This window comes from Mytilus edulis, chromosome 4 (assembly GCF_963676685.1).
Source record: "Mytilus edulis chromosome 4, xbMytEdul2.2, whole genome shotgun sequence".
NCBI lineage: Eukaryota > Metazoa > Mollusca > Bivalvia > Mytilida > Mytilidae > Mytilus > Mytilus edulis.
The window spans coordinates 32,405,008-32,417,622 of NC_092347.1; the positions used below are offsets into that span (position 1 = coordinate 32,405,008).

The window sequence follows — 12,615 nt, forward strand, 5'->3', positions numbered from 1 at the left end:
TAAGCTTTGGAACTTGAAGTTCTGTATGTTTTTTCTTTATTAATTAAAAAATATATAATGTAAAATAGAAGATGTGATGTCTTTGGCAATGAGACAACTCTTCACAACAGACCAAATGACACAGAAATTAACAACTATAGGTCATCGTATACCTATTTCTTTCTTGATACCATCATAATCTGCCAGAGGATGTATGATCAATTCAGTGTCTTTCCCAAAATGAGCCAGTCCAACGTTATCTCGTATACCGTATCGTATACTGATCTGATGTAGACCTGTCAATAATTAACAATGTTGAATTATCTAAAAACACCTTCGTCAAAACATAATATGTCAAAATAAATATTAAATAATAAGTTAAAACAAAAATATTCGGTATAAAACTAAAGAAACAACTCCATCGTGCAAAGTTGAAATAATTTTAAGCTGAGTTTTTTTGTAGTTTTGTGTAGTCTTTTACGTTATAACAATTTAAGTTTCTAAGCTTTGGGTTCTGTCCGTATCTACAAAAACTTATTCAACTGACATTTGTTGTACCAATTGAAGATTTGAGTGATTATATAATTCGTAAAGGTTTGGTATTTTGATTTACCCTTTTGTCAATTCAAAGATAAGCCTTATGATTTTTGTTATTAATAAAGAACATTATTGTTTATTTCATGCTGATCTTCATTGTTGCTCTTTTATGTATACAAAGGTCAAAGAAAGATTTGAAACATGTATATAACTAATTATCATATTTACAACATTTAATTGACATCGTAATTTATTCTGTTACCATCGATGAAGTTTGTAGCAGTTTTTATCATTGTCTCAAATTTCTCCCCTTGCATACTCTCTGATGTGTCCAACAGTAAAATATATTTATGTCCGCTGGAACTAATTTTCCCAAGACTTAAAACGACTTTCAAGTTGACTGTAAAATTAAAATGCACCATGTGAATGCTTTGCACCAGAAACATTGCATATTATTTTGCATAGTATATATAAAGAGGCAAAAGATAGCAGATGACATGAAGATCAATAGCTCGAGATAAACTGGCATAGCTAAGGCAAAAAAAAAACCGAAATGACAAACAGAATCCATAAAACAACCCATACACAACTATGAATACTGAATAATAAACTTGCATCATAAACCCCACTAACAGCTGGTGTGATTTAATGTGGTCCACAAGGGAAATTAGATAGGAATTGTATTGGAAATAAACTACCATAACTGACCTTACGAGGGCTTCAAAACAATCAATGTCGAAAAACACACCCAGTTGTGGCAATCTACGATCGTTCACACGGATAGGGTTTTGGTAGACCTTAATCATTATTCTGTTCATCATATAACACAATGTAGACGGCTGTGCACCAATTTTTGACATTTTTACCTATTATGTCAGTCTTTTTTGGTCACACATTGTTATCTATGTAAATGAATTCTATCAGACTGTCATACAAGTAGGAGGTTTAGATAGCTATAAAACAAGGTGTAATTCAATGTTTTCTAAATATTAATGAAATTCCTGTACCAAGCCAAGAATATAACGTGTTTTTATATTTGTTCGATGTGTTTGAGTTTTTTTTATTTTTCAATTGGACTAACCGTTTGAAAACTCAAAGTATTTCGCACATTATTTGTTCGCCTTTCCTTAAATAACATACACATTTCAATAACACTATCATTTGAACCAGATAATCTGAATCACTGTGTACTGTAGGACATAACTCTTACATTATGAGGAAAAACGATTCAAAACCAATCATAGATCATGTTAATTGGGATTTAATAAAAAATCAATATACATGTAAAACAGTTACCAGTTTAATAAACATATTTTATAAGAGTTGATGCTGCTGCTGTTTGACATTTCGTCTCCGGTTGACACAGGTTCAGCAGTCAATACTTTATTGTTATCATTAACAAGTTTGTTTTCTTTTAATATGCTGTTATAAAATGTTGAATAATCCGAAATACTTAGAATGTTCTACATTAATTAGGGAATAGTTTTCTTCTTGTTGAAGGCTCATAATTACTTTGAGATTTAGAACTGCTTTAAATGCTCTGTTTCTTTTCTTTTTGTTTGTTTTTTGCTGTACATGTATTGATTTTGCGTCAGGGATTGCTACCATATTGCCTTTGTTTATATATTATAGAATCATTTTACCGTATTTGGGAATTTTCGTCAACTTTTGGTAGATTCGCTCTTGATAAAATGAATTCATGAAAGCACAATGAACATTAGTAATGATGTAAATTTAAATTTGATTCTTTATATTCAAATAAAAAACAAAAAAAGCAAAAATAATTTCCATAAAACCTTATTCTATAATCATAATTTACCTTCCATTTGCGACTGTGTTGCAATTTCCAACCATTCCTCATATGAATGAACTTTCTGTACACTTTCAAAATCTAAAAGATAAATAATTTATAAAAAAACTATTTCTTTACTGTATCAAAATTATTATTTTTGGTCACGTTCGAAAATATAGCACCTGATATGTTCGAGTCTCAATCCTCCTTAGTTTTCAATATTTTTGGTGTGAACATTCCTGAAGTATGTTCATCCTGAAAAGTGTTCTAGGAGTACGACATTTGTTAACTTTTATTCATTTTTACCAGCGCTGTATCAATATCACTTTATACGGACTTGTAGTGCCCAAGTCTATTATCAACTCGTTAGTCATGAATTCCCTTCTTCCAAGATTCATTTTTATTGGTCATACAAGTTATGATTTGTTTGTCATATTTACCTCGTTCAGCCATCTGAGCCATTGTCATCATTCCTCTTTGTTTTCCAGCCGCTCCAACGTTTGTTTCCTTGTTTTGTCTCCTGTCAAAATAAATACACTTTAACACTGATATTATTCGTTACATACAGTTCTTAAAATGTAGGAACTCTTGAGAATATATGGTCCGAACTCCCTCAGACAAAATTGACTATTATAGACCTTTTTGGCTATACCTTTATGTTTTTGTTGGTCATGTAGCGGTATTTTCTTATTTCTGCAAAACCGTAAAGAAAGTTTTAAAATACTTCGTGATACAATTGCATCATCTTAACAAGCTTTGTTTCAGGGTTTATCTTATTTAAAATTTAAATAACTAAATATATCTTGATGATGCCAACTCTTTTTTCTTAATATATATGTTGTGTACAAGATGTAAGTTTGTACAAATTATAATTTGTACAGAGTTTTTGTACAAGTTATAAGTTTTTTGACACATACCTTCTTGCACAAGGTGATACAGTTTTATCTTCTAAAATGTACTAGTTTAATGTTTTAAATTCGAATTTATATACTTCAACCTAACATTTAGTGCTTTTCTCCTTGTCATCCAACTGAAAAATGAGGATACATGAATGGTTTAAATTCAAATTTTATTTGTCTCCTGATACCATATTCATTTCCAAATAAAGTTTTTTTGTGGTCTTATGATGTTTTTTTGTATCAATGCTCAGTATTAGATTGTATCATGAAGTTGTGAAAACGTGACAGAAATATGCGAAACAAAAGACTGTGTGCTTGGAACATCCATTTGTGTTAAGCAGTTCATAAAACACTGATAACTTGTACAAAATATCTGTACAAATTATAATTTGTACAACATTACAACTTGTACACAACTTATATAAATTCTAAATTGATTTAAACAGTGAAATCATCAAAACAACAAGAGTTTTTCCACAAAACATATATCAATAAACATGCGATACCTATCTTTCAAGGTATCGATGATTATATTGGGCGTAGGTTCTTTGTGGTCCTGGTTTTCTGTTGTTGTCAATGGATGTAACAGTTCTCCTTGAAAACATTTTATCTTTCTATCACGACATATTCTGTTGTCGAGGTCAACATTGGTTCTGCAATGTTTGAAACCATTTTTACATTTTATTATCTTAGGTTTCTCTTGTATTTCTTGTTTCGAAATAGCTGGATCTACTTTCCTTGTATTATCTTCTACCGGACGTCCACGATTTGTTGCTGTTATCCATGGATTTGAATTTTCCGAAGGTTTAGTTCCCGAACTATTGGGATGTCCACTGTTTAATCGGTGATCATTTGCATCTTTGACTGGTACTAAGTTATCTTTCTTGATTTTTGAACAACTTCCCTGTCCTTCTTCGTATGATTCTTTTATAGCACTTGTTTTGCGTGATATGATAGTATCCTCTTTTGCTTGATTTCGTCCCGTCTGATCTGAATGTGTTTCCGATTTCAATGTATGTCCATTTAATTCTGTAGGCTTTATAGTTTTTGCTCGGTTCTTAGAGGCGATAGAAAATATTTCTAATTTCTCTGATAACTTTTCAACTGTTCCAAGTATTGCTTTCAGCTGAGAAGAATTTCGGCATGAGTTGTTTTCAACTTTGACTAAACGATTCTCGATGCCTTAAGTAAAAATAGTCATTGTTATGTCAATAAAAAAACTGTTTGGTTTGAACTGAATATGTCAATGAGTCAGATAAAAATCAAAAACAACAGTGAAAGAATAGTTTAAAAACGGATCATAATTACCTCAAATTTCATGAAATTTATATACAATGTATCTTATTTATCAAAATATGTTATTATAAATTGTATAATTTGTATCTAAAATTTAAAACATCAAAAATAATTAACGACGAATACGATTTTAATTGATATACGACAACATCTATTATTTAGGGTCAAGTAAGGGTGTTTCTGATCACTCTCCTATATGCAATGTATACGAAAAACACGTCGCCCTATATATGCTACAACTGTATCAATGTAAAATGAAATACTGAGGTTTTTCGCTGTCAAATGGTTCATAAAATTAATCGTTTTTTTTTTGTATCGTCAAGTATGTCGATGTGGCAGCATTTATATTTTTGTGTAATATATTTCAACATTAAGTGTACATGACAGTCTACAAGAAAATTACATATTAACTCATTTTTTTTTACAAATTTCATACTGCATATTCCCACATATGTTATAGAAAAACAATCTAATAGAGCTAAATGATCTACCTGCAAGTCGTTTTATCTCATTACTCAGTTCACCTTTTCTGTAAAATAACAAAATTAATTATGAATTTGCTTTTATTTAATACAATGAGAAATAAATATAAATATGTAATACTATTAGTTTAATCACGCGCTATAATGGTCGTGATGTTGCTTATTAACTTTCAGTCACAATTATCACTAATGTTCCTATCAAAATAGCTTGTACATTCTGATTATAATCCGAACTGTGGTTTTATTTCCTTCCAAGTCTCTGTTGCATATATCGTCAGTTAAGGCTTGTTGGAGACTCTTGTTTTGATGCTACTAATGTTTTATACTTCTGAGAAGCACCACGTATGTGCCCGACAATCAGAAACGTACTTCTTACGTGCAAAGTTATCAGCCTAATATGTTTTTAACATTTGCGAAGTTACAAATTTCTATAAACTTACATGTGTCCGACTTTTGTTCTATCTTTGACACGGTTCTGTGTCTGTTTTAGATCTTGCATATCATTCTGTATAGTCTCCAACTAAAAATATACTCATGTTCAACCAGTAGCATTGATAGAAATATGTCAATAGTGCACAACAAAATAGCATAGTGATTACATACTTTGCAGATGACGTTTACATCCACGTCGATTGGTCGGTAGTTAAATTGAGAAGAACATTTTTAGTAAAAAAACGAAGCATGTATAAAGCAAAAGAGTTTACTGCATTTTACAAAACATAGATTGTTCCTGAGGATTCAGTAATCTGGATAGAAGACAACATTCAAAGGTACATTTGTTCCAATATAACGAAAAAACAATGACTGCCATGGCAGTGTTGTCTAGTAAAAGTGAAACTGAATATTGTGTAGAAAAAAATATATAAAAAGGAAAAATCACAAAACATACGAAAACAAGAATGTGTCCACAGTACACGGATGCCCCACTCACACTATCATTTTCTATGTTTAAAGGACTGTGAAATTGGAATAAATTCTCTAATTTGGCATTAAAATTAGAATGATCTTATCAAAGGGAACATGTATACTAAGTTTCAAGTTGATTGGACTTCTACTTTATCAAAAACTACCTTGACCAAAAACTTTAACCTGAAATTTGCACTATCATTTTCTATGTTCAGTGAACCGTAAAATTGGGGTCAAAACTCTAATTTGGCATTTAAATTAGAAAGATCATATCATAGGGCACATGTATACTAAGTTTCAAGTTGATTGGACTTAAACTTCATCAAAAACTACCTTGACCAAAAACTTTAACCTGAAGCCAAAAACTTTAACCTGAAATTTGCACTATCATTTTCTATGTTCAGTGAACCGTAAAATTGGGGTCAAAACTCTAATTTGGCATTTAAATTAGAAAGATCATATCATAGGGCACATGTATACTAAGTTTAAAGTTGATTGGACTTCAACTTCATCAAAAACTACCTTGACCAAAAACTTTAACCTGAAGCCAAAAACTTTAACCTGAAATTTGCACTATCATTTTCTATGTTCAGTGAACCGTAAAATTGGGGTCAAAACTCTAATTTGGCATTTAAATTAGAAAGATCATATCATAGGGCACATGTATACTAAGTTTCAAGTTGATTGGACTTCAACTTCATCAAAAACTACCTTGACCAAAAACTTTAACCTGAAGCCAAAAACTTTAACCTGAAATTTGCACTATCATTTTCTATCAGTGAACCGTAAAATTGGGGTAAAATCTCTAATTTGGCATTAAAATTAGAAAGATCATATCATAGGGAACATGTGTACCAAGTTTGAAGTCGATTGGACTTCAACTTCATCAAAAACTACCTCGACCAAAAACTTTAACCTGAAGCGGGACAGACGGACGAACGGACGAACGAACGGACGAACGAACGAACGAACGAACGGACGAACGGACGCACAGACCAGAAAACATAATGCCCCTCTACTATCGTAGGTGGGGCATAAAAACAACATCCCAAAAGTTTGATTTCATTCTTAATTAAATTGAATCAGATGTATAAAAACTGTATGTGCATATACCTTTCTGTTTTAAAAGGGTTTAATCAAATTGATTGACAAATAGCAATCATGAAGTGTGATGTTTTATATCCAAGTAACGCACTCCAGTAACACAAAACACTAGAACATTGCTTAGTACAATCTTTTTTGAGATCTACAAAACTAGGCTAATCTCACAACCCTTGGATGTGCCTGTTGCAAATCCTCTGTTGATGAAACCTCTTCTGTTGTATTTTTGATATTCATGTCGTTGGGTTTCCCCATAGCCTTCATTTTCTACGTATAGTCATTTCCTTTTGTTCACAACAATAAGGCTTCGTTGTTTAAAAGTATGAGTTTGTCCAAATGCAAAAAAAAACAAAAACAAAAAAAAACAACACCAATGACTTTACGTTTTGTGTATTCAACCTACAGCAATGCGTAGAAATTTTTATAACAATCATTAGAAATGTGAAATTTAACTGGTTAATGAAATCAAATACTTGTTTTAAGTTTTATCATGGGGATTTCAAAATGTTGATAGTGTTCATATTTTATGCTGAAACGCCATACAAGTTATTACAGCGTGCGCACATTTTTAGAACGTGCAGAAAGAAAAACGAAAATAGGCACGTTTAAAAAAAATATTTAAGAATGATGGTTCTACCTTTCATTATCTATTTTTAAAATTATCTACATATCTATATTACTAAATCTACAACTGGGAAATTAAAAAAAATTAACATGCATTTATGTTGTATGCCAAATTAGTATTACAATATGTACTTCCTTAATTCTGTACTGTAATTGTTTTTTTATGCCCCACCTACGATAGTAGAGGGGCATTATGTTTTCTGGTCTGTGCGTCCGTTCGTCCGTTCGTTCGTCCGTCTGTCCCGCTTCAGGTTAAAGTTTTTGGTCAAGGTAGTTTTTGATGAAGTTGAAGTCCAATCGACTTCAAACTTAGTATACATGTTCCCTATAATATGATCTTTTTAATTTTAATGCCAAATTAGAGGGTTTACGCCAATTTCACGGTCCACTGAACATTGAAAATGATAGTGCGAGTGGGGCATTCGTGTACTGGGGACACATTCTTGTTTTTTCTTATTTTTTCAATTGTAGTTTACTAGTATATGATAATGGTTATTTGTTTTTGTTTTTTGTCTGGTATATTGTCTTCGGTAGAAACTGACAAGTTAAACATCGACACGTCAAAAAATGTTCACCTTTTTGTAATTGTAATATATCATTTTGGAATATTTTCTCACTTTCCCATTAGTGTAATATCCACTAAATAAAATTTGCAATTTAATTAAATAGAAAGGGCGGTTTGTATATGAGCAAAATTACATAAGCTGCCTAGCTTTTTTTCTAAACCAGGCAGTCGGTGACGTCCAATTTTACTAAACTAGTAAAAAATTAGTTTTGGACTGAAACCTGCCTCCGTGTAGGGGATTTTCTCGCTGTGTTAAAGATCTATTGGTATTTTGATCTTTTTCTGCTCTCTAGTCGGGTTGTTATCTCTTTACCTCCTTCCAAATTACTATTCTCAATTTTAGATAAGGTTTATACTTACCATATCGGCTATTGTTAACGCCATGATCAGTAACTCTGAACGCAAAGAGCAATATCGCTATTTATATGTCCGCTACAAATAAAGGAAATAAAAAAACAAAATTATTAACTACATGTACATGATGTAGTACGCTATAGGAAATTCCGAATCTCTCAACATTTGATATAATGTCTATGAAAATATTTACATTTACAATGTAACCTCTTCCAAAGTATATAGTTCTCAAACTTTTCTATTTAAAACAAAAAACATCATTACTACTTCAAATAGAAATGGCGAGATTTCAGGTGTACTTTTGACACTCAACATAAGAACAATGATGTTTAAAAGTGGAGTAATGGTTATTCCATTTATGATCTATTTGAAAATGGATAAAACAAATCGTTTAATAAGGCATTTTATAATAATTGATTACATAAATCACTATGGATGCATTTTAAACCATACCAAAAGGACTTACTTTCTGTTTTAAAGGCTAACTCCATTATTGTTTACTCAGATTAAAGTTCCGTTTGAGAGAAAAAAAAAAATACTATTTATAGAAATGTGTACAATAATGTATAAATAGGAAAACATAAGATAAATAGGACTCAAAAGTGAAACTAATTATTATATATGTAAGCTTATATATATATATATATAGCCAAAGCTCGTTTTTATTATAATAGGAGATACGAAAAATGTAGTTTTGGCACAAATAACACGTTTTTGTGTGACTGAACAAGATATTTTTTTCGATAAAAGTCAGGAGCCTGCAATTCAGTGGTTAATTGTCGTTTGTTGTTGCATATTATTTTTCTTTCATTTTTTTTCTTATATAAAAATTAGGCCGTTAGTTCTTTCGTTTGAATTATTTTAACATTTGTCATTTCGGGGCATCTTATAGCCGACTGTATATGAATGCGGTATGGGCTCGTTGTTGAAGGCAGCATAGGGACCTACAGTTGTTAATTTCTGTGTCATTTTGTCTCTTATGAAAGGTTGTCTCATTGTCAATCATACCACATCTTCGTTTATATATATATATAATGTACCTATTGTTACTTAATTTTTTATTGGTTCATATACAATCTTCTTATCAAGTTTCGTGCAACTCTATCGATGGATATTTCACAAATTTATTGAGATCAAGAAAATTAATGCACAGAATGAATCTAAATGATGTCGACAAAATCTGCGATCGCTATGTCTTATGGCACAAAGGGTAAATTATACACAGAGAATACAAAAGCCATAAGTCGAGGAAAGGAGGAAAAACAGATATAATACTTTTATAAAAAGAAAAGACGTAGAAAAACACATTTCTGTCACTCTGAAAACAGAATCTGACAATGCGAATGTCGCCGAAAACCAGGGCGAACATGGGTATTCCAGAAGGGTTAGTAGTTTCTGCTTCAGTATCATCTGGCGTAGTGCTTGTGGCAATATGTGATATGTGGCTTCCTGTAATATAAGAAACGAAGAAAAGAAGACGACATCGATTGTGACTAGCGTAGCATATCCTTGGTCATCTGTTTGAGGTCAAACTATTTTGTGCATATTTTGGACGAGATCAACCTGACAATAATTCCAATTGGAATGTTCTTCAGTCATGCGACTGGTTTGATGGGCTGGACATTTGGGTGGATTGACACCGTCAAAGCATGGCATGTGTGATATGGGCAGAAATTTTCAGTGAAAAAACTATGTGAATTAAGTTTTTTATCCTTCATTGAACGTTTTGATGTCGTCCCTAAGGGAGCTCATGTCAATATATATAAACAATTCACCACAGTTTCTTGCAAATTGGTGAAAGTGATTTTGAGTTGTAATTGTCCGAAAACTTGAAAATCACCGTTTTTTAAATGAATATAACACCAAATCTCGGAAACGTCAAATCTATTTTTTTTTAAATGAAAGGGAGCTCACGTCAATAGATATAAACATTAACCAAAGTTTCATGCACACTGGTTTAAGCGTTTTTGAGTCAATGTCCGACATCTTGACGACGGACAGACAACAGCATACCATTATACTCCCTTAAAACGGATGCATAAAAACTAAAGGCTCTACGCTCACGTTGATATGTGTGCATATTTAACAAAAGAGACTCCAACTGTATTCGAAAACAGAATTCATGACAAAAACCTCTGTTTTGTTGATCTTTTAATGCTGATCGTTTGGTCTATTTACTAGAAGTGTCACTTTTCTTCTTAAATTAGTTTGTGCTCAATTTAATTTAAGAGCAATCATTCCTACAATGTGTGACAGTCTACTAACTATATAGACAAAATTTTACTTGTTTTGAGTAGAACATGCCTAGTTGATCATTTTTGTGATTTTTTTTGTATCTGTAATACTTTTTAACATATAAGGCAAAACAAAAAAAAATATACATAGATCTACACTAGTAATGAATTGTGTAAATAGTGTTTCTGACACAGAATGAATGTGGTCTAATAAACTTAACATGTTTTTTTTTGCTTTTTAGCTATGCATTATGCTGTTGAATATTAATCGCCTCAAAACAAATAGTTAAAGAAATTTTCTTTTTAATTTCTGAAATCTGAAATGAGAAAAATTGTACCCTCACCCCCAATTTTTTTCATCTACCCCTTTCTCTTATTTCAAAAATAATCTTAATTTAAAATTCTAATGGAGTTTGCAACAATAACTATTCATTCAAATTCATCATAAGATATTAAAATATAAAATGACATACAGTCATGGTTAAAATTGATATCAATTAATTGTAACTTCTAAAAAATAAATTTAAAGCGAATGATCTCAAGACAATAATAATTTCTTAATAATAATATTTGATGTTTCTAGAAACAGATTAGAAAATTTCATACTAGAACTAGCAAACAAATAGCAAAGAGTACCAACATAAAGTTACAAAGCTAAAGTAATTGTCCATTAACCAGGAAACCCTTGTTTTCCCCCTTTTTGCCCTTAATTCCTAAACAGATTTGAGTCATACATTGTAACTTCACAACTCCAATCCTAACAATCCTTTTGTGGTGTGGAAACAATTTCAGGCACTTCTATACACTGTTCCACAAGTAATTGTCTGAACACTAGAAACATGCTTATTTGGACCCTTTTATACCCCCTTATTCCTAATCAAAAGGGACCATAACCCCAAAATCAATCAATAACTTCCTTTTGTGGTCTCAAACATTGTGTTTAAATTTCAAAGATTTATATACACTTATACTTAAGTTATTGGCAAATTTCCAATTATACTTAAGTTATTGGCAAATTTCCAATTATACTTAAGTTATTGGCAAATTTCAGATGAAGTTAATATCGCTGAAGTTATTGGCAAATTTCCAATGGAGTTTATTAATACTGCAGTTATACATATTGGCAAATTTCAAATACACATATTTAAAAGTACGAAGTAGTTCACATATTACTTTTGGATTACTCCCTTACACTGCTTTCAAATTCTCTTAACTGTCCTTTGACCAAAAAAAAAAACCCTTGTTTTTCCCCTATTTAGCCCCAAATTTATAAATGGTTTGAGCCATAACCCCAAAAGTCAATCCTAACCATCCCTTAGTAGTACTGTGGATTCATTTATTTTCGTTGGTACCAATTTTCGTGGATTTAGAAAAACTTGCATATTCGTGGATATTTAATTTCGTGGTTTTGCTGAAGTCTTCATTCAAACCTATAGAAAAATTATCATTCGTTGAATATTTAATTTCGTGGTTTGACTGTGCCCACGAAATCCACGAAAATTTGTATCCAACGAATAATAATGAATCCACAGTATTGAATCTTGTATAATTTAAGAAAGATTCATACACTTTTACACGTAATTGTCTTCAAACTACAAAAATGCTTGTTTTTGGCCCCTTTTTGGCCCTTTATTCCTTGACTGTTTGACCCATAAGCCTTAAAATAAATCCCAACCTTCCACTTATAATATCAAACATTGTTGTACAATTTCAGAGCAATTGAAATACTTATAAACAACTTATTTTCCTGAAACTAGATAAATGCTTATTTTGGGCCCCTTTGGGCCCCATATTTCTAAATCTTAGGGTCAATAACCCCCAAAATCAATCCCAAGCTTCATTTTTT

At 31.4% G+C, this 12,615-nt stretch overlaps 1 protein-coding gene across 2 annotated transcripts in view; it reads right to left on the reverse strand.

Annotated features, from left to right (window-relative positions):
- LOC139519474 (uncharacterized) overlaps positions 1–9,087 on the reverse strand; it is a 28,489-nt gene extending 19,402 nt beyond the window's left edge. For both annotated transcript variants that reach the window (XR_011663598.1, XM_071311584.1), the window contains exons 1-9: positions 9,002–9,087; positions 8,542–8,613; positions 5,426–5,505; positions 4,995–5,032; positions 3,714–4,389; positions 2,749–2,828; positions 2,336–2,407; positions 779–916; positions 153–275 (exon numbers count right to left, since the gene is read on the reverse strand). Coding sequence is in view for 1 of the 2 variants with exons in the window: in XM_071311584.1 (XP_071167685.1) it covers positions 153–275; positions 779–916; positions 2,336–2,407; positions 2,749–2,828; positions 3,714–4,389; positions 4,995–5,032; positions 5,426–5,505; positions 8,542–8,565 (1,231 nt within the window). In the remaining variant the exon portion in view is untranslated. The remainder of the gene's footprint in view (positions 1–152; positions 276–778; positions 917–2,335; positions 2,408–2,748; positions 2,829–3,713; positions 4,390–4,994; positions 5,033–5,425; positions 5,506–8,541; positions 8,614–9,001) is intronic.
- Positions 9,088–12,615: the final 3,528 nt, after the last annotated feature.